The sequence below is a fragment of the Mixophyes fleayi genome, chromosome 6 (assembly GCF_038048845.1).
Source record: "Mixophyes fleayi isolate aMixFle1 chromosome 6, aMixFle1.hap1, whole genome shotgun sequence".
Lineage (NCBI taxonomy): Eukaryota > Metazoa > Chordata > Amphibia > Anura > Limnodynastidae > Mixophyes > Mixophyes fleayi.
This window is the reverse complement of record NC_134407.1, coordinates 191,497,507-191,521,021: the sequence shown is the minus strand read 5'-3', so window position 1 is coordinate 191,521,021 and position 23,515 is coordinate 191,497,507. Positions and strand designations below refer to the sequence as shown.

General features: G+C 44.7%; 1 protein-coding gene across 1 annotated transcript in view; it reads left to right on the top strand.

Moving 5' to 3' along the window:
• The first annotated feature begins 2,625 nt into the window (after positions 1–2,625).
• The window catches only part of LOC142095008 (uncharacterized), a 52,114-nt gene continuing 31,224 nt past the window's right edge, over positions 2,626–23,515 (top strand). Inside the window, exons 1-4 of the mRNA XM_075177708.1 lie at positions 2,626–2,734; positions 3,995–4,138; positions 4,353–4,499; positions 6,680–6,823. Of these exons, the coding sequence (XP_075033809.1) occupies positions 2,668–2,734; positions 3,995–4,138; positions 4,353–4,499; positions 6,680–6,823 (502 nt within the window). The 5' untranslated portion in view covers positions 2,626–2,667. The remainder of the gene's footprint in view (positions 2,735–3,994; positions 4,139–4,352; positions 4,500–6,679; positions 6,824–23,515) is intronic.

Below are 23,515 nucleotides of genomic sequence, written 5' to 3'. Positions count from 1 at the left end.
TAGTGGGCTCAGAGCCCTGAGGTAGAGAGGGGGCTGAGGCCCATTAATCAGAGCACAAGGCTCTGTGTATCTGGGCAGAGGCCCATGGTGTGAAGGGCAGAAGGCCCTGGTGGTGATGAGGTAGAGGCGTGGGAGCCTCGTGAGTGTAGGCGCGGTCCTGTGTGAGGTGAGCACACGTGGTTAGGAGGTACAGTAGAGCGGAGGCTCCTGTGGTGCTGTAGCAACCGGCTGGTTGGCTAACAGCGGTGTGCTCTGGTAAGTAGCTTACAAAGTACTGTATATTGTATTCTGTCTGTGCGGCGGGTATTGTTGAATTACAGTATTTTGGGTGTGCTACGTAGTTGTGTCCAGGGGCAAGACGTCAGGCCCCCATTAAAGGTAGGCTCTTGTTCCTGTGGTTTCCTGTGCTAACCCGTGCTGTGGGGACAAGTGTAGTTACCAGCATACACATAGTCAGGGGAGAACACACGTAGTTTTCCTGTCCCTTAGGTCCCCGGGGTCACCCTGGTATCCAGAGGGGGTGGCTGAGTGAGTTGGTGGCAGTGCAGCACACCTTGCGGCAGTTCCAGGGGCGGCCGTGGTTCTGATCAAGGGTCCTCAAGGCCGGTTCCGTGCAGGTGGACCTGTGGTTCCGGACGTAGGGACACGTGTGAGATACCCGAGTACAGGCAGTCGGGCGGTTCAGTTCGATCGGCTGTACCGTGCGGCAGTCGGCCCGCGGGTTAGTGTGCTGTTCTACTGAGCCTCAGCCGGGCTTAAAGAATCGGTCCTTAGGGTCTGTGGGTGACCCCATAGCAAGAAGGCAGCTTTTTGGTACGACCTGGGTGAGGGGGTGTTCCCCGTAGTGTGTAAGTGAGCAGTTCCGTTAGTGCACCACACCTAGTTAGTCATAGTGGTTTGACTTAGTTGCGTTGCCGACCATTAGAACGTTGTTAGGGTCGGGTCGCTGTTGTTGTCAGTCCAGTTTTGTGGGTGCCATCTTAGTCTCACTGAGAGCGTAGAGGGAGGCTGTGTGTTCTTGTCATCCGCAGGAGTCGGGAAGGCGCAGAGGGACCGGATCGGAAGTGGGAGTGTCCCAGTGAGTATCACGCTCGATTCCTCCTTTCGGTTATGCCCTCACCGGCAGGTGTGTGAGGTACTTGAGGCGGGATTAGTCCTCGGACTAGTCTTGGTCTTAAGTGCCTGTAGTTCCCCGCGTCTTGGCAAGAACAAAGTGAGGAGGCGGCAAGTGAGCTTGGACTGACCGTGTCCTTGTTCTTTGCCGTAGTCTCGGACAGCCCTTACTTGGTAGGCTCGGTTTAACTGTGTTTTCCCTCTTAGGTGTTACCTGCGGGCGTCCGGAGAAACCCCAATCAGGGACCGAGGTAGGATCCAGTCATCCACGCGGATCGTGGTAAATTCGGAGGTATTAGGAGTTAGTCGCCCTGTGAGGCACATCTCCGTTTAGGGACCTTACAACGGCATACTGCTTTATACCGGCCCACTTCAACCACTGTTTCTTACATCAACATTACAGAGATTAATGTGTCAAAGCAAAAGCTGATAAGTTGATATGTGCCTTCAAAACACAACCTTCCATCTGCAATTGGTCCAAAAAGACCTCATAACAGATTGTTTTATTTGTACAAACTCTAATATATTATACAGCATGTTAAGTTAATTGTGGAAAGGAAAGTACACCTGATATAGCAGTAAAATATCTCTAATAGTTGTAAATATGACTCCGCCTACCATTGCCAGTTGCATTAGCCTTGCCTACCACCAATGTGGCTATGGATAACAGCTAATCTCACCTACTTTAGTGTTGATCCTGCCTACAGTTGATTTGGTCCCGCCCACATTAGGCCACTTCCAGAATTTTTTCCAGGGCCATTTTAAGTTCCCAATCTGTCCCTGATAGCACCCATAACCTGATCTTGCGACAATATACATAAATAGGAGAATTTTTAGCACAATATAACTATATTGGGTTAAGCTCAGCTGCCAACATCAAGGCGTCTCCTATAGGTGAGTCCCTATGCCTGTGTAGCAACAACAGTAGTCAGGGTGTCACAATTAAAACCTTCCCCGAGCTGCCATTTTCAAAGCATGCAGCACCTGAAGGGAGAGTACTGACTCCCAAAAAGCAGAATTGTGTGCTTCTTTAAATCAATGAAATGTGTACAAGTGAATGAAACCATTTGCAAAAGTGCAGCCAGGACAAGTAAGACCATTGTGTATGTGAGAACAAAAGAAAATATAGTCCGGTGATCTAAAACAAACAAAATGTGAATCACTATGTCAGCATATAATAGGAGAATTTGTGCACAATATAGCTATATTGGGATAAGTTGCCAACGTCAAGGCATCTCCTGTAGGTGGATCCCTAGCAACAACAGTATTACACAATTAAAACCTTCCCTCAGCCTCCATTGTTAAAGCATACCGCACCTGAGAGGAGAGGTCTGACTCCTAAAAAACAAACTAGACATTTGTGAAATCAAGGTGCGCTTCCTTAAACTAAGTCACAGTTAACCTCTGACAGTATTGCAATTAATCACTAGGGAACACAAACCAAATTCCAGGTACTGTACCTGTACTTGTTCATGCTAATGCCACCGCCCACTCACAGGTTTAGAATGAGTTATAAGAGACTGTATCTGACAATGCATCTCCACTGATATCAAGATGAATATAATGCAAGTCACCCTGCTGGGGCTCCTGCTCTGTGCCATGACCATCACAACAATAGGCGGTAAGCTACAGAAAGCAACTGTTTATATATATATTGGGTCTTCCTAAGGTTCATACCGCATGTCCTACATGGAGTTTTTCTGCCTATATGATAATTGCAAAATTAAGGGCCAGGAATTTTTTGAAACACAACATCTACTTCTGTGCCGCATTATGCGTTTATCCTATTATTTATCATTCTGTCTGCCCAAAGACATCCTGGGTTCCTGAATCTTGACTGTTTTTTATAAAACGTTTTGTCTGTCAGTGATCTTGGAAACCAGCCACTTTACAGTGATGCCGTCCTGATTGCCGTCTTAATTTACTGATAAATGCAGGAATCAGAACGAATCAATGAAAAGATGGTTGATAAATAAAGGGGGCAGAGAGAATTGTAAATAACTGAATAGAAGCATAATAGGCGGAAGTACAAAAGTACGTAAATCTACACACACCACAAAGTACTAAACTGTAATAGCATATAACTAATGTGCCAGCGGGAACTTAGGGCCTGATTCATAAAGGAACTTAAATTAAGAAATTTCTCATTTAAATCTCCTGGACAAAACCATGTTACAATGCAAGGGGTGAAAATTAGTTTTCTGTTTTGCACATAAGTTAAATACTGACTGTTTTTTCATGTAACACACAAATACTTGATAGCTTATTTGTACACTGAAATTTAAAGTTGATATTTGTGTGCTACGTGCAATGCCGGCGGGTCCAGTGACCGCAATCAGCCCAGGTTTGGATGTGTTTTGGGAGGTGAAGGTGGGGGGCGGGGGGAATATTGTAAACTTTATTAGAACTTTTTTTACAACTGATTTGTGCCTGCAAGTTCGGCGGTTGTATCCACCAGAATACAACCGCCAGACCCATTGGCATTGCTCTTTTAATGTTGGCAATGTGACTGTCGACATTTTGAATGTCGACAGTCTCACTGTCCACATTTTGAAGCTGTCACCAGAATGGAAGTATCAGCATTTAACCTCCTGACATTTTTATGTCGACATGATAACTACCGACATTTCCGTTGTCGGAAATATGACCACATGCCATCACTCCGAGAATTTCCAGTTTTGGGTGGAGTTGAGTTTAATTTTGGAGGCTTGAGCTGGAACCAACTGCTCATAATTGTAACTCATACATTTACATGTCTATACACCAATGGATTGGACATTAATTAAAGGGACATAATTTAGAACTATACTACATTATTTTAAAGCATTAAATATAAAAACACATTTCTTAATAATGTCCTTTTTAATGTGACTGATTTTAGAGAAACCTGGAAAGTGTCCTCCGGAAAGATACTTCCGCACAATCAACAATGTACGAGATTTCTGCAGCGGTGACGCAGATTGTGCTGGGGACCAGAAATGCTGTCCAGATAACAAGTACAAAATCTGCAAGCCCCCTGCTAAGGGTGAGTGTGTTACATACAGCAATGCTGAGTATTACTATAGATTCATGTATCTGCATTTAACTGCTCAGTAGACAAATACCAGATATCTACTTTGATGCCTGTATGATATATGTTTATATGTTTTCATATGATATCTTATATGTTATGTCTTATTATTGCTGTTCTCTATGTGCTATTTTATGTCAGTGTAGATGATTTCTCTCTCTGTCTACAGAAAGGAAGGGATCCTGTCCCAAAGTAAAACCTAAAATCCCCAATATCGAACGCTGTGATGATATGTGTTCAGCAGACAGTGACTGTGCTATTGGAGCCAAGTGCTGCTTCAAGGACTGCGGAAAGTTCTGTCTGCCCTCTATTGGAGGTAAAGTATTACCACACATATTCGCTATATTTTGGTAATGAAACCATATTGTTCTCTGTACTGTGTTTCATCCACTTCCACATGACTGTATGAGATACTAGACTCATGCAGAGCTATGAGTGTCTATGTTATCAAAGAGCCACTTATGGCTTTGAATGGGCCTAAGAACAGACACATGAAGGTTCCAGACAGAAGTAGATATATATCGCTATATTTTGCTAATGAAACCATATTGTTCCCTGTACTGTGTTTCATTCGCTTTCACACGACTGTATGAGATACTAGACTCATGCAGAGCTATGAGCGTCTATGTTATCAAAGAGCCGCTTATGGCTTTGAATGGGCCTAAGAACAGACACATGGAGGTTCCAGACAGAAGTGGATGCAGCAAACCGCTCTCCAACCTGACAGCAGTAAAGATAGAGAAGAGGGAAGATGTTACTGCCAATGTATAAAAATGGGTGGATAGTGAACATTAGAGGCAACCAGTGTGAAAGTAATTATTATCCTTCTGGCCACTATTGTTTCCAGGACAGGGAAAGAACATTGATAGTCTCACAATAACGGGACAGACACAGGATATTTTCCTGCACCCACCAGTGAAGGGTTTACCTGTAGTTAACCGGCAAGGACTCCCGCGCCAAGTCAGCGCTTTACTAGTCTACCTCGCAGCGTATCACTCGCCTCCAGTACTGGGGACATGGGAACATATTTTGACACCTAGTGAAATAATTGAATAAAGGATGCTTAAGTTTATTTAACACAAACAACCAACAAAGTTATAGCAGAGGTATTTTAAATCAATCACACTATAATAGTTGTGACATAAAACACCAGGGTACACATTTACAGTACTATTACCGTCTCCTTATAGCCAACCTTGGCGTGTTCATTTTGGGCGTAAACACTTGCAGCGCTTCCCCTCAGCAGTCCTGCTACATTGTCACCACACTTTTGGCAGACACAGAGGTCCACAAGACCTGCAGGAAATGGGGATGAAGGATGAAGATATCTGGTCCTAGCAGTCCTCTGCTACGTATCTTGATCAGTCCAGCAGGAGGCTGGAGCCATAACCTCTACCCAGTCCTAACTTCCAGCTTTCGTGATCTTCACAGCTGAAGCTCTCTCCTTGTCTCAAGACATGGCCTTTTATCCTGGCTCTGATTCCCATGATTAAGGCTTCTGGTGACAGGGAGGGAGCTAGCTCTGATGGTCACCCAGTCGGCAGCTCTTATGTCCCAGGGATGTGATAGGGAATGACTCTCTCCTGGTCCCCCTACCGGGGCTGTCCACACAAGTTAGTTCTGGTAACATCCCCGAACTAACCCCTTCCAGTCTTTTAATGAGATCCATATCTCCAAACTTAATAGGTCTTCCTGTGTCTTGCTGTGTCCTGCCAGGGTGGCTACAGCTCACTTCCAGACATAATATAAGTACATACATGGAGACACAGTTTAAGCTTATATTATATATTACATAACAAAAACTTACAGTTAAACATGTGTGGTGTTATCAGAAATAGAGCGGGTCCCCGTCCAGCAGGTTTACCTGTATGGAACATTCCCGAGATCTGTCGATCCTGGGAATTTGGGACTCGGGGGGGGGGGGGGACGGACAGGGGGGGGGGGTCAGGAGGACTATATTATTAAAAGATTATGAGTTGAGAAGTCCTCTTTAAGTTTTACCTCTCTCATTGTCACATATGGAAAATCCCCAGGGGGTAAATGTATCAAACTGAGAGTTTTCCGGCGCATTTGAATAGTGGAGATGTTGCCTATAGCAACCAATCAGATTCTAGCTATCATTTTGTAGAATGTACTAAATAAATGATAGCTAGAATCTGATTGGCTTTTCAAACCCACCGGAAAACTCTCAGCTTGATACATTTACCCCCAGGACTGCAGTCATCTGCCTTCTGTGACCAATGGTTCTTCTGCCTTGTGAGACATGAGTGGAGGAAACTCAGGATGCACCATGTTCGTGTATTACAGTCTCTGATAAGTAGAACTACTTTTAATTAATTTGCTAAATGGTAGATACCAACCTGACTTATGATGACTACAACCAATGTAATCTGGGCATTCATCCAACATTAACTTCACTCTTCTTTATTTCTTTCACCATTTTGCTTTCTTTTGCCTTCTTCTATTGTGACCTCAGAACTCATTTCTTTCCTGCAGTGAAAAAAGGTTTCTGTGAAATGGAAGAAATGCCGCTATGTAAACGGGCAGAGCGCTCTTTTTGCAATAATGACACTGGATGCCCTGGTGATGAAAAATGTTGTCCCTATACCTGTGCAACAAGATGCCTACCTCCACTTCCAGGTAAGTGTTACTGGGTGCCGGGAGCAGGTTTCATGAATATGTAATGACAACTGATATAACTAAATTATGTAAAAAGCAAGTATATCGTGTTTTAGACACCATCATATATTAAAGTCTGTATTTCTGAGTTAAATTATATACTTTAACTAATTGATGCATTTGTGTTTGACTAAATCTGTCCAGCATGCTGTCTGTTCTTTCTGTCTGAGAGAGCAGCCATCGTTTTTCCCTATCTTTCAGCAGTGTTTCTATGTTTTAATGTAATGGAAAGTCAAAACTTGCATAATTGGTTTGCAGGCTTCCAAGGCCTGAGAAATGCTGTTTACAGACCTCAGATTGGTGGATTCAAGCACAAGGGCAGGAATGTATAGAAGTGACGCACATTGTATTGTAACTTGTTTCCCCTGTACAGTTCCATATAGGACAATACTTGGAAAGTGGCAACGTATGAACCACTGCTTATTAGAGAGGGATTGTTAGGACCGGTTCTCTCATGATCTGAGATGAGATCTTTGTGACTTGTGGCACATTCTTAGAGTTTGCATTGACAAAATTCTCAGCTCATGGATCCTAACATGCCTCTCTCCCTGCCTGACATCCATCAGTGACCTTCATTGATTTACTGATTGTAATCACTGTGTTACCACAGCAGGAACTGACAGTGTGAGTGGAGTAGAGCAGGATTCCACTCATGCTGTCAGTCACGGTGGTCGCAATTTAGTGATTGTATGAAGCCACTGCTGGTCATGTGTTGTGTGGTCACTTGCTTGGGAGCCATGTTGTAATGGGGTACCCGCTCGCTGTTGCCCTTCCCTTCTGCTCCGGCTATGACATGGGTGGGGCATCCACGACCAGAGGGTTCCCTGAATACTCGGATGTTTAAACACAATTAATAAGGAGTGGACACTAGTGGTGAGCAGTGCAAATGTCACATAGCCGTTTTGCGCGAGACCATCTCATGTCATAATGGTTGCAATGGACATAGATCCAAACGCCAGACTCTCTAGCGCATGTCATAATGGCTACAGGTACAGCTTACACCAAAGGCCTCCAGCACATAAACTTCAGCAGATGTTAAACTCTCTAATACTCCTCTCCACCTGCACATTTCTTGCTTAAGTCCCATAAGAACCATTACACAGCTTTATACCTGGTGCTGCTGGGTACAGTAGTTCCACACATTCACTACTTGGCTGTCTGTCTTTAACAGCTGTCAGCAGACAATGGACATACTTTGGAGGTTTATGTTCACGTCCCAGTATGGATTAACTAACATCGCACTATCCAGGGATTTTCCTTGCCATGATACACCCCATCCCTCAAGGAGGCTCTTTTGCAGGGGGAACATCCTCCCCTACTTCAGCTCCTGCTAGTTAAGCTGCCTCTGCAGCGACCCCTCCTTCACAGTATGGGGGCACTTTACAAGTGAGCTCTACACAGAGTCCTCTCTCACAGTATGAGTGACTTACAATCATTTTCACTCACACCTTCAAAGAGTTATTGGGGTATATTTACTAAACGGCAGATTTAAAAAAGTGGAGATGTTGCCTATAGCAACCAATCAGATTCTAGCTGTCATTAATTTAGTACATTCTACAAAATGACAGCTAGAATCTGAATGGTTACTATAGACAACATCTCCACTTTTTTAAACCTGCCGTTTACTAAATATACCCCTTTTTCTTCTATTCAATGCCTCTCTCTTCCAGGAAGCTTTCCACCCAAAAGCTCTCCTCTCTGAGCCCTGTCATGCTGGGGACTCTCCCCCTCTTGTCCACACTAGTCCCAGTGCAGGCACAGTCATCACTTCATGCTCCTATTAGCACTGGTGCCTCTTCGTCTAATGCGGGAAACCAGAATCTTAAATACACAGGATTGTATCAGTGACCAATAGAATTTTTGAGTAATTGCATAAAAATCTACCAAAATCCCCAGATATGAATATATTACATTATAAAGTGTATTGCGTTGCAGAGCAGCTGAAACACAATACACCATGAAAAGTAAATCACTCACACTTTATAGCACAATACAAGACATATGGCATACAATATGACCTCCTACACTATACATCAAGTATTGAACTATTCATTCATCACTGAAACAAGACAACTGTTTCATCAAAGAACAATGGAAGTGAGGGTGGGAGGCAGTCCAACAGTTGGTTTACTCTCTTTTAAAAGAGTTCTAAGTTGCTAATCTCTGCTACTGTTGCTCAGTGGTTTTAATATTTGGTTCTTATTTGTTGGTAAATGTCCTGCAGAGGATTCAGAGTATCAAAATAAAGAAAAGACTATAAAATGTGTCACTGACTATGACTGCAGCCAGCATTACAAGTGTTGCAGTACAAAGAACGGGAAGAAATGCCTGGCTGCACAGAATGGTATATTGTGTACCCAATATATATGTGTGTGTGTGTGTGTGTGTCTGTCTATCGCTAGGACATGTAAGACAAGAGACCCACTGGCTCTCAGAGCAATTCTCATCTGCATAAGTGCATGTGTTTTGGCTCTGTCCTACCACACATTTCTGTGACACGTTTGTGGAAATAGTGCAATATTGCTCATAAACCACAGATATGGCACGTGAACCAACACTGTACCGGAGTACCGTCATACATAGTGGTATGTAAAACTCCAGAACAAGATTTAGTGCTGATACAACACATGTGATATGATGAGTGTAAGTCAGACATGTGCAGATTTGAAGAACACTACTCCAAGTCTTTGGTGTGGTGGATGAGAGGGGTGGGGTACGGAATGATAATGAAGAAGACGACGAACCGCGTACTGGAAATTACATGGGCAATGTACAAGGCGTTGTACATTGCCCATGGCTGCATACTTGCATTACCCTCTTAACAGCACCGATAACAGCGTTGCGGTTCCCAGTGACGTCATCAAGTCGCGCCGGCTTCTTCATTCATCGCGATTGATTGCAGTCGGTGGCCACATCAGTCGTCCTGGAGCCTCGTTGGGAAGGAGCCCTTTAGTGTGAAGTCATCGGGATAAGTCTTGTCGGGGTAGTCAGCATCGATATGGTGACTACCACCATGAGAGACTGACATTTGATAGAAGGGGACATAGAGGCTATTTGGTTGAAGAAAATATTTAGCAAATGTTGGTTGAAGAAAGCAGATTTCCTGATTAATTCAGACGTTACAGTAATTTCCAGGATGCCATATGGTATGTATACAACTAAATGGGAACTTTTCTTAAGCTGAGGACAATCAGTAGACCATACTGGGATTAGATCTGACAATCGGTAGACCATACTGTGAATAGATCTGACACTTGTCTTCTAGCGGTCCAAGTTTACTCCAAATGCCTCAAACATCCAACTTCTCAATCTGTGAAGCTAAGACCCGGCCTCTGTGAGGCTTAGACACAGTTTCCCTGTTTCTATTTTCACACACTGTTATATACTTTCACCTGTACCTGACAGTAAGGTACAGGATTGGTCCTTGGAGAATACATCAGTGATATGGTTCAACCACACTTAGCCGGGGACTAATAAGCCCTCTTTTCTGATGGATGCGGGCTACAGCAATTAGATCAAATTTTTCTCTCCTTTATTTAATTATCTTCTGTTTTGATAGATAAGTGGATGCAACTTTATTGGGTCACTTACCAGTGAACACATGGCTATCAGGGGTCATTTAACATAAATGTGGCAGGACAAAAACTGGGGCCAGTGCTGAGCAACAATGTCTCTTTAACTGATTCATTTTTCCTATTCAGTTATGCTAATTACTCCTGGACAATGGAATGAAGATGAAGATGTACATGTCTTTGTATCCCCAATATATGTATTAAGTTATGTGTAAATGCATGTGTGAATATATTCCTACTGTCACTCACCGTACCGTGAGTGCCTCTTCCCGGACATTTAGGAACCGTGGCCGTCCTCCATCCTGAGGGTCTGCGCATGCGCAGCCCTTTCCTATACTTCAGTGTATGTTCCTTTAACTTAATTGGCAGATCAGGCAACACTCCCTATATTAAGCACCTGTGGTCAATACCACGTGGCCTGATCTTGGAGTCTCATTCCCCATGAGTCTCTGAAGGTGTTCCTGTATTCCTCGTGTATTCAGCGCTGCTGATTCCTGTGGTTTCCAAACCACTTCTACTACTGTGGTTCCCATACCACTTCTACCATCAACTGTATCATCGTGACTGTTAGCTGATTCCTATCCGCTGCCTCCGTGCACTACAGTCTTCCAAACCACTTCAACGCTATTACTTATCATTGTGACTGTTTGCTGATTCCTATCCGCTGCCTCCGTGCACTACAGTCCTCTAATCCTCATCACGCTATTATATTTCACTGTGACTGTTTGCTGGCTTCTACCCGCTGCCTCTGTGCACTCCAACCGTTACTTTACATCCACTCACCTGTTCCTCATTAAGTCCGTGAGCTGATTCCTATCCGCTGCCTCCGTGCACTACAAGCCTCCAGCCTGCAACTCGCCTGTGTTCATTACCGTCACGGTTAGCTGTTGTCTATCCGCTGCTTCCGTGCACTACAGCCTCCAGCCTACAACTCGCCTGTGTTCATCATCGGGATTGTTAGCTGATGCCTATCCGCTGCTTCCGTGCACTACAGCCTCCAGCCTACAACTCGCCTGTGATCATCATCGTGACAAGTTAGCTGATTTCTATCCGCTGCTCCTGTGCACTGCAGTCTCTTCTCAGCTCTCCTGTGTTTCCTCGAGACTGCTGCTCTCATTGCCATTTACTACTCTCCGTGATCAACAGCTCCTGGTCTACTCTGCTCTCCCGTGTTCCATCGCTACAGACAACTATTGGTTGCTACTGGTTACCTCCGTGTACCGCAGAGCCCTGCTGCTGCTGACCGCGCTACCACCCATCTACTGCTGATCCGCTCTCCACGCCTTCACGTGTCCCGCAGGTCTACCCTCCTGTCAGCATTGGGTTTATATCTCATCACTACTCCTCTGCTGGATCATCTCCACTCTCCTGGGTCCTGCTTGAGTCCAGTTCCACGTGTTACTGATTCCTGTGGATTCGTGTCCCTGTTGGTCTACTTGTCTGTGCGCTGCACCTACTGACCGCTGCCTCAGCTATCCTGGGACTTCTCATCCAGCCGGCCTCCTGCCGCTCAGGTATCCCTGCACTCCTCTCTGACTGCCTGCTTCTGAACCACGGTATGCATACTTCTCATTGACTGTGCTGTGTATTGCATATCTTGCTGGACTGTGTTGGTTCTCCTCTGGAGTCTGCTATCCGCTGAGTCTATTGCCATCATTGACTGTGTTATCTTGTGCTGGACTACTTCAAGAGACTTTCTATATTTGCAGACCGTTCAGTCATTTATATATATATATTGTGCATGTTACTGTGGATCGTATATAAGGTGCCTGTGTATATCCTGTGTTACAGCCTCTCCCCGTGCACCTCCTCACATATATATTCAGTGGTACAACTTGCTGCTAGCAGACCACTGATCCCTGTTTCCAGTATCACCTGTTCCAGTATCCTTTCACATAGCAGTGGTACAACTTGCTATCGCAGACCACTGACTCCCTGGATACCTCCACTTGGATTCCACTCCTTCACTCAGACAGCGGTACCACTTGCTATCCGCAGACCGCTGACTCTCATCACCTCCTCGTTTCTGTTGGACATTCCTCATCACTATAGCAGTGGTACAACTTGCTACCGCAGACCACTGACTACCTTCACGTGTCCTTGTCCTACAGTTCCTCGTGTACTATTGCCTCCATATTGCCAGTGCTGCTAGTCCTAGACTTTCCTGAGCATCTCATCATCTGCTGCTTCCTGGTCCGTGATCACCCAGCTACCAGAGTACCCTATTACCATCTACATTGCTCTGGTAAGCCTACCACCTGGTGATCCCTGGGTAAAGACTCCTAGTGCCCGTGACAGTAAGATCAGGCCATGACAGACCCAGATACGGAACCTACAGCCAAAGAGATGCTGCAGCATCTGGTCAGCCGTGTGGAGCAACAGGATGCCCGCCAACAGCTGTTACTTCAGTGTTATCAATCGTTAACCTCCCAAGAAACATCTGGACAGACTGTGACAGCTGCTACTGAGGCTCCTGTGCTTTCCTCCGTTTCCCCAGTGCCATCCCAGGTGTCTACAGCTTCTACGCTTCACCTGCCTACTCCGTCAAAGTACGATGGGGACCCCAAAACTTGTAGGGGTTTCCTTAATCAATGTTCAGTCCATTTTGAGCTCCAACCTCAAAATTTTTCTACCCATCGTTCCAGAGTGGCCTATCTTATCTCTTTGTTTTCTGGACAAGCCCTGGCTTGGGCCTCCCCTCTGTGGGAGAGAAACGACCCAATATTGCAAGATAGTGCCAAATTCATTTCTACATTCCGAAGTGTGTTCGATGAACCAGGTCGTGTGACCTCCGCTGCTTCCAGCATCCTCCGTCTACGACAAGGATCTCATACAGTAGGACAGTACGTCATTCAATTTAGGATCTTAGCCTCTGAACTTCAGTGGAACACTGAAGCCCTAGTTGCCGCCTTCTGGCAGGGGCTCTCCGATAAAATTAAAGATGCACTGACTACCCAGGAGCTTCCTTCGTCACTTGAAGATCTGATCTCTCTTTGCCATCGTGTTGATATGAGATTTCGTGAAAGAGAGGCTGAGAAAACAACTTCTGCTAAAGCACCTCTTCGTTCTAACCCTCAATTTCGTCCAGTTTCACCCTCTGTGATTCCCATGGAGATAGGACGTTCCAAATTATCTTCAGAGGAGAGGAAACGAAGAGTAAAGAATAGACTCTGTATCTATTGTGCTGATTCCACTCATATGCTCAGCTCTTGCCCTAAGAGATCGGGAAATGCCAGGCCCTAACTAGTTCTGGAGAGGTGAAGTTAGGGTCCCTGGAGTCCTCTCCAGCTTCCATGAAATCTAAAGTCTGCGCCTTTGATGTTACAATTTCCTGTGCTACCAAAACCTTTGAGTCACAGGCATTGATTGATTCCGGAGCAGCAGGAAATTTTATCTCCAAATCATTAGTAAATCAATGGTCCCTACCAGTGATTACCTTAAAAACACCCATTACTGTGACGGCTATAGATGGATCACGTCTCATCAACGGTCTCATCACCCAGAGTACGTCTCCAGTAACCCTTCTGATTGGTGCTCTGCATCAGGAAGAAATATCGTTTTTAATCCTCCCTGTTACGACTAGTCCAATTGTCTTAGGCCTTCCATGGCTTCAGCGTCACTCTCCCCAGATTGACTGGCGCACCCCTCAAGTCACGTCTTGGGGGTCTGAATGTCACCATCGTTGCCTTTCCCAAGTCATTCCTCTCAAAGTACAGCAATCTTCCATCTCATCTACCTCACCGGGACTCCCTCCTCAATATGCTTCATTTACGGATGTTTTTGATAAAGCTCAGTCTGAACGTCTTCCTCCTCATCGTTCTTGGGATTGTCCGATCGATCTTCTACCTGGCAAGACTCCCCCCAGGGGCCGGGTTTACCCACTCTCGTTACCTGAAACTCAAGCTACATCTGAGTATATACAGGAGAACCTCCAGCGTGGGTTTATTCGACCTTCCACCTCTCCCGCTGGAGCTGGGTTCTTCTTCGTTAAAAAGAAGGATGGATCTTTACGCCCTTGCATAGATTTTCGTGGACTCAATGCCATTACTATAAAGAATCGGTATCCCATTCCGCTGATCACTGAGCTATTCGATCGCATCAAGGGAGCCCGTATCTTTACTAAATTGGATCTTCGTGGTGCCTACAATTTAATCAGAATCCGTTCCGGTGACGAATGGAAGACAGCGTTTAACACCAGAGATGGGCATTACGAATATCTGGTAATGCCTTTCGGGCTGTGTAATGCCCCCGCTGTTTTTCAAGGTTTCATCAATGAGATCTTCCGGGACTTATTATATGTATGTGTCGTCGTCTATCTGGACGACATATTGATCTTTTCACAGGACCTGCCTTCTCACCACCAACATGTGGCAGAAGTCCTTTCCAGGCTACGGAAAAATTCATTGTTTTGTAAATTAGAAAAATGTTCATTTGAATTACCCCAGATTCCATTCTTGGGGTATATAGTTTCCGGAGTTGGCCTGAAGATGGATCCAGACAAGGTGAATGCTGTACTACATTGGCCCCAGCCAACTACTCTTCGTGCTATCCAGCGTTTTTTAGGTTTTGCCAATTACTATAGACGCTTTATTCAAGACTTTTCTTCCATTGCATCTCCTATTGTGGTCCTGACTAGGAAGGGGGCTAATCCTAAGCAATGGTCACCTGAGGCTCTTCAAGCCTTTCAAACACTAAAAGAGTCCTTCTCTTCGGCTCCAATCCTTCGACAGCCTGATGTGACACTCCCCTTCTTCCTGGAAGTAGATGCCTCTAATGTGGGCTTAGGAGCTATTCTCTCTCAACGCTCGGAACAGCAAAAATTCCACCCTTGTGCCTTCTATTCTCGGGGCCTCCTGCCCGCAGAGAAGAATTATACCATCGGGGACAAGGAGTTACTAGCTATCAAAGCTGCATTAGAGGAATGGAGATACTTATTGGAGGGAGCTCGCCATCCGGTGACGATCTTCACGGATCATAAGAACTTGTCATATCTCCAGTCTGCCCAATGCTTGAACCCTCGTCAAGCAAGATGGTCTCTTTTCTTTTCCCGTTTTGAATTAATAATAACCTTCAAACCAGCTGCCAAGAACAAAAAAGCTGATGCTTTATCTAGAGCCTTTGTGACGTCCTCTGATATAGAAGAGGTTTCCAACCATACCATTCTAGACCCCAAATGTATCTCACTGGCTGCTTCATCCACCAAAACGCTACCATTTGGGAAGACTCTCGTGCCTCCTACTCTAAGGAGGAAAATCCTTTCGTGGTTCCATGCCTCTCGTTTTTCTGGACACGCCGGTGAACACAAGACCTTTGAGATTCTCTCTCGAAGTTACTGGTGGCCCTCAATGAGGAGAGACGTCAAAGAGTTCATTGCTTCCTGCGAGCTATGTTCCCAGTTCAAATCCTCCCGCAGAACTCCAGCAGGGTTGCTGCGACCACTTCCCATTCCGTCCAAACCATGGACCCATATTAGTATGGATTTCGTTACCGACTTACCACCTAGTAAGAATCATAACACTATTTGGGTGGTGGTGGACAGATTTTCGAAGATGGCTCATTTCATTCCTCTATCTGGTTTGCCTTCCTCGTCTACTCTGGCTGAACACTTCATTAAAGAGATCTTCCGTATCCATGGATGTCCTTCTGAGATTGTGTCGGATAGAGGAGTACAATTCGTTTCCAGATTCTGGCGAGCCCTTTGTAAAACCTTGGGCATACGATTAGCACTCTCATCTTCTTACCATCCGCAATCTAACGGACAAACTGAACGTGTCAATCAAGATCTTGAGACTTTTATAAGGATGTTCTCTTCAGCCAATCAAGACAACTGGGTAGAGTTGCTTCCTTGGGCTGAATTCGCCCATAACAACATGTTCCATGAGTCATCATCCAAAACTCCATTTTTTGTGGTCTACGGTCACCATCCGTCTTTTCCGGAATTTCCTGCCCCCCCATGCCCACCCAAGTTCCTGCGGTGGAGATGGCTTGTCAGACCTTTAAAAACATCTGGTCTCAGGTCAAAACCTGTTTAAAGAAGACATCTATGAAATATAAATCTTTCGCAGATAAGAAGAGGCGGGCTATTCCACCACTAAAAATTGGAGATCGTGTCTGGTTATCTACTAAAAACATTCGTTTGAAGGTTCCATCTATGAAATTCGCCCCTCGTTTTATTGGTCCATATAGGATCATTCAAGTAATCAATCCAGTATGTGTGAAACTTCTTCTTCCTAAGAATCTTCGGATTTCTAATGCCTTCCATGTGTCTTTACTCAAACCTCTTATTATCAACCGTTTCTCAAATCCTCCCTCAGCTCCGCAGCCAGTTCAAGTTCATCAGGAGGAGGATTTTGAGATTACTGAGGTACTAGACGCAAAAATTTCGCGAGGAGTCCTCCGTTTCCTCGTTCATTGGAAGGGCTTTGGTCCTGAGGAGCGCTCTTGGATCAAAGCTGAAGACCTTAATGCTCCTGCCCTTTTGAAGAAGTTCTACTCCAAAAATCCGGACAAGCCCGGTTCCAGGCGTTCTGTGCCCACCTTTAAAAGGGGGGGTACTGTCACTCACCGTACCGTGAGTGCCTCTTCCCGGACATTTAGGAACCGTGGCCGTCCTCCATCCTGAGGGTCTGCGCATGCGCAGCCCTTTCCTATACTTCAGTGTATGTTCCTTTAACTTAATTGGCAGATCAGGCAACACTCCCTATATTAAGCACCTGTGGTCAATACCACGTGGCCTGATCTTGGAGTCTCATTCCCCATGAGTCTCTGAAGGTGTTCCTGTATTCCTCGTGTATTCAGCGCTGCTGATTCCTGTGGTTTCCAAACCACTTCTACTACTGTGGTTCCCATACCACTTCTACCATCAACTGTATCATCGTGACTGTTAGCTGATTCCTATCCGCTGCCTCCGTGCACTACAGTCTTCCAAACCACTTCAACGCTATTACTTATCATTGTGACTGTTTGCTGATTCCTATCCGCTGCCTCCGTGCACTACAGTCCTCTAATCCTCATCACGCTATTATATTTCACTGTGACTGTTTGCTGGCTTCTACCCGCTGCCTCTGTGCACTCCAACCGTTACTTTACATCCACTCACCTGTTCCTCATTAAGTCCGTGAGCTGATTCCTATCCGCTGCCTCCGTGCACTACAAGCCTCCAGCCTGCAACTCGCCTGTGTTCATTACCGTCACGGTTAGCTGTTGTCTATCCGCTGCTTCCGTGCACTACAGCCTCCAGCCTACAACTCGCCTGTGTTCATCATCGGGATTGTTAGCTGATGCCTATCCGCTGCTTCCGTGCACTACAGCCTCCAGCCTACAACTCGCCTGTGATCATCATCGTGACAAGTTAGCTGATTTCTATCCGCTGCTCCTGTGCACTGCAGTCTCTTCTCAGCTCTCCTGTGTTTCCTCGAGACTGCTGCTCTCATTGCCATTTACTACTCTCCGTGATCAACAGCTCCTGGTCTACTCTGCTCTCCCGTGTTCCATCGCTACAGACAACTATTGGTTGCTACTGGTTACCTCCGTGTACCGCAGAGCCCTGCTGCTGCTGACCGCGCTACCACCCATCTACTGCTGATCCGCTCTCCACGCCTTCACGTGTCCCGCAGGTCTACCCTCCTGTCAGCATTGGGTTTATATCTCATCACTACTCCTCTGCTGGATCATCTCCACTCTCCTGGGTCCTGCTTGAGTCCAGTTCCACGTGTTACTGATTCCTGTGGATTCGTGTCCCTGTTGGTCTACTTGTCTGTGCGCTGCACCTACTGACCGCTGCCTCAGCTATCCTGGGACTTCTCATCCAGCCGGCCTCCTGCCGCTCAGGTATCCCTGCACTCCTCTCTGACTGCCTGCTTCTGAACCACGGTATGCATACTTCTCATTGACTGTGCTGTGTATTGCATATCTTGCTGGACTGTGTTGGTTCTCCTCTGGAGTCTGCTATCCGCTGAGTCTATTGCCATCATTGACTGTGTTATCTTGTGCTGGACTACTTCAAGAGACTTTCTATATTTGCAGACCGTTCAGTCATTTATATATATATATTGTGCATGTTACTGTGGATCGTATATAAGGTGCCTGTGTATATCCTGTGTTACAGCCTCTCCCCGTGCACCTCCTCACATATATATTCAGTGGTACAACTTGCTGCTAGCAGACCACTGATCCCTGTTTCCAGTATCACCTGTTCCAGTATCCTTTCACATAGCAGTGGTACAACTTGCTATCGCAGACCACTGACTCCCTGGATACCTCCACTTGGATTCCACTCCTTCACTCAGACAGCGGTACCACTTGCTATCCGCAGACCGCTGACTCTCATCACCTCCTCGTTTCTGTTGGACATTCCTCATCACTATAGCAGTGGTACAACTTGCTACCGCAGACCACTGACTACCTTCACGTGTCCTTGTCCTACAGTTCCTCGTGTACTATTGCCTCCATATTGCCAGTGCTGCTAGTCCTAGACTTTCCTGAGCATCTCATCATCTGCTGCTTCCTGGTCCGTGATCACCCAGCTACCAGAGTACCCTATTACCATCTACATTGCTCTGGTAAGCCTACCACCTGGTGATCCCTGGGTAAAGACTCCTAGTGCCCGTGACACCTACATATGTGTCAGTTATACCATCCCCATGTTTGTAGAAGCATCAAACAAAGACCCCCAAATGGTATGGGGTTGGATCAGTCCATAATGACCCCCATTTCTTTCTTTTGGGTGCCCAATGTACGTTATTGCATCCTAGTCCTAACATTACTGGTCATCATGGAGGAGTCTGAGTTCTGGTAAAATAATGATTTCAGATTACAGATTTCTACCTGCAAAGACCAGGACATATGGAAACTTTAATGAGATTGGCATACGTAGGAAAAGATGCACGCAAGAAAAAGCCTACATATACACAATCGTTAGGCATATGTTTAATTACTTAGTGGCATTACCCTACTTATACATAACTTAACACATGAAAACATATTTTAGACAATATTAGGTTGTGTACAATAGAATAATGTGGTCAGATAGATGAGAGAATAATGTCTCAAAGGCAAAAGTTGAATTTGCTGTATAAAAAATGAAGTAAACACCTCCACATTTGGGGCCTGATTCATTAAGGAACTTAAATTAAGAATTTTCTTATTTAAGTCTCCTGGACAAAACCATGTTACAATGCAAGGGGTGAAAATTAGTTTTCTGTTTTGCGCATAAGTTAAATACTGACTGTTTTTTCATGTAACACACAAATACTTGATAGCTTATTTGTACACTGAAATTTAAAGTTGATATTTGTGTGCTACATGAAAAAACAGTCAGTATTTAACTTATGTGCAAAACAGAAAACTAATTTTCACCCCTTGCATTGTAACATGGTTTTGTCCAGGAGACTTAAATAAGAAACTTCTTAATTTAAGTTCCTTAATGAATCAGGCCCTTGTTGTTTATCCCTTTAAAAAGTAATCGTCTTTCCTGCAGCAGTCCATGTAGAAATAACAAGTAATGCGAGTTGATAGGCTCTAATTCATTTTATTAATTTATCTAATATTGCTGCGATGCTAATGAAGTTAGAGTTGAATCCGCAAACAGCCAATCAGAGGTGGCTAGATAGTTATCACCGCATGTATTTATACCAGCCCTCCAGCACCCACAGGAGAGATGCCTCATGCAAGGCGTATCTGCACATACGTGGCCATCTAATGGAGTCACAGGTACATGAAGATGCTCTTCCTGTGCTCTTCCTACGCTTGTCCCTTCCCTCCCACAAGTCGAAGATACACAAACTCTTGATAAGGACATAGACGTAGATTTTTTTGTGTGCATCACAGTATGAAATGTATATCTTACCAGGGGCAAACGTAAGAAATGTAGAGGGGGGTTTCCACACCACACTGCCAGTGGGCATAACCAGCATGCATGAGGGCGTGGCTATAATATTAGACAGTGCTTGGCTGCTCTCCAGCTCTTCATATTCCTATAATATACACAGGCAATTCTGCGTGCACTACTGTTAGGTCTCACTTTTCAAGCAGAGCCGTGTGAAGCGGGGGCAGGGTCCAGCCACCTCAATTATATTATAAGTGCCCCTTGCTTGGAGAGGGGTTTCCAAGCACTAGGTAACCCCCCCTCGGTTTGCCTATGCTTACAATATAAAAGACATATATCCAACTCCATATTATCCCTTTACTGATTATTTTGCCACATGTGTTTTGGAAAAATGGGTGACATGAAATAAAGTTTCCTCCCGCGGAAGTTTCCTCCCGTTGTATATTGTGTGAGGATTTTTATGCTGTTCTAAATATCAACCAAGCATGTATGACTGGTATAATTAGACTTATTTAGAAACGTTTTTTTGCAATTTTCATCCGAAATATATAGTTGTCAAACGATTTAGCTCTAACCATAACATTAATGTTAATATAAAAGTAAATTGTAATGATTATTGTGCCCTGTTACTAAGGAATGGATTTTACTGCTGTTGCTCATTGCTCCTGCTCGCTAGTTATTAGGGGTAGTTTACTAAGCAACAGACACTAAAGAGCAGCAGTGAGCGGAAATACAGTGAAGCAATGGTACTTGTGGTACTCTGCCAATTAAATATATATGAAAAAATGAAGAAGAATAAAAGTTATGAAAACAAGTAAATTCAAATACAACACCGCCCCTTCTAACTAGTTTTCAATGCAGAGACTATTCTAGTTATTTCTATACAATACAGAGTATAGCCTAGTAATGTAGCATTCTAGTGATCTCTGTGCAATACGGGGAGCATTCTAGTGTTCTCTATACAATGCAGAGAGCATTCTAATGACCAATACAGTGGGCATTCCAGTGATATCCATACAACACAGGGACTTATTAACGTCTAGAGAGTAGACAGAGATTCCTAGTGTACAATAGAGACACCATTCTGTTGACTGATATGCATCTCATCATCATCATTTATTTATATAGCGCCAACATATTCCGTAGCGCTTTACAATTGGGGACAAACACAGTAAACTAATAAACAAACTGGGTAAAACAGACAAAGAGGTGAGAAGGCCCTGCTCCCAAGCTTACAATCTATGGTTAAAGTTACAAATACCATACTGATCACTTCCACTTCAATGACACCTACTTCACCAACTTAGATTACCTAGCCAAACCTGACGAAAGTGCCCTGTAACAATATCAGGTCGACCCTAGTTTTTGACCCCATGCCTACTGATGAAGTACATCCCGTGACTATTAGGTCCTACTCCCAATCAATGAGACTGTTATGGGGGGGTTTAAGTATTTACACTTTGCCAAATATCTTTTGCCTTCATTTGATAACACAAATCACCTAAAGTGCGTGAATTCACTTAACAATCACTAATAGAACAAAACAACAAAATGCAGTGTTACAAACAGCAGGAGACACACAACACTGAAGAGAGACACCTGGAGACCTGGCCTGGGATAATTTCACAGCAGTCTGGCTTTCATGTGCCTCACCTCCAGTGTGACAGTGATTTAGCCCTTGTATCACCCAGATTGTGGTGGGCGCACACCTGGTGCAAAAACCTGCTGTATTTACTAAAGATTGGGTGAGACTGCAGTAACCAGTCTAGTGGGAACCATAAACTCCCTGGAGTGCTTTGAGTACAGGGGGAAGCTAGTTTCTAACTGAGGCTTTTTGGCCATACTTATGTAGAGGAACATGCTAGGACAGTGTTGGCCAACCTGTGACACTCCAGATGTTGTGACACTACAAGTATTAACATAAATGTTGCAAGTAGTCACCCAGAGGCTCAATATACTAGCCCCATTTTTTATAAAACTTTTTTATTCCTGTTTCTGTTTCAGGCTCTTCTGTCTAAATAGAGCGTCTAATAGGTCGTCCTTAGCGTGTTCAGAAGGGGGAAACCAGGATATCCATTGCTTTAATATTAACTGTTTTTGTTATGGCTTATGAATATAACCGCAGTGTGGAACAGGAGGTGATGACAGGAGAAACAGTGGCCAGGAACAAGCTGGGGTCCAAGGCAAGAAAATAGGCAGCGAAGTGGAGTCCAGGCAAAGGTCAGGGCCGGCAGAAAACAAAGATATCCGAGTCACAAACAAAAGGTCAGGGTCACCAGCAATGAATCAAAGTCCAGAAAACGAGCCAAAGGTCATACACGATAAATCAATCCAAGAATCAGTACAATACACAGGAGCAGGTCAGCAACCAGAAAATGAACGCTATAACCGGCAGGGTGGCTAAGCCCTCCCTGCCTTTAATACCCAAAGTAGCCAATCAGAGAAAGGGGAAAGGCAGCATAATAATAGGCTTCAGGGTTGCCCAATTAATGCCTACAGCTAATAAATTAGTCCACAATCTACTTGCCAACTTAATGTGCATGCACCCGGCTGCCCAACATGCCTGGGCGCGGCGCTGTCAAAAATGAGCGTCCAGGTAATGACTGGGTCGGAGGGGAAGTGACGTCCCGGTTGCCATAGTGACGACCGGGACGCGGCCAGTGAGAACACAGAGAGTCGCGGTTGCTAAGGGCACCTCCGCAGCTCATGACAGTTTCACAATAGAAGCTATCACTTTAAATATGGGGTACAGTTTGGAATACAGCAGTTTTCCAAAGTCTGAAATTTTTTCAATCAGTGTGCGTCTGGGTCTTTTGTTACTTTTAAAATAAATCTGTTATTATTTAAGTCGATAACTTTATTCCAAAATGTAATTATTTTTCTTTTTAATGTGAACTTCCTGTGATCTGGCAGAATATTAATAGTTTTAATGATTTTCTTTCTTTGCTCCTATTCCTGGATTAGCCGCATTCCTGATAAGTTGATTGATTGCACACTACATTCCACTCTCCGCTCATGTTCAGCCTGTTTGTAATACTTTCCTGTCAGTTTAACCAATTGGAGCCCTGATAGCAATGATCCAGTCAGCATCTTGGAGGCATTGAACAATCGGAACACTGGCACCAATGATTCAATCAGGAACTTAGAAACATCTGAGCTCATCATCAAGCTGATGATGATGACTGGTGATTAAATGTGAGAACAAAGTAAGGATTATGGCGCTTTGGAGAAAATCCCGGTGCGTGAAAGACACCC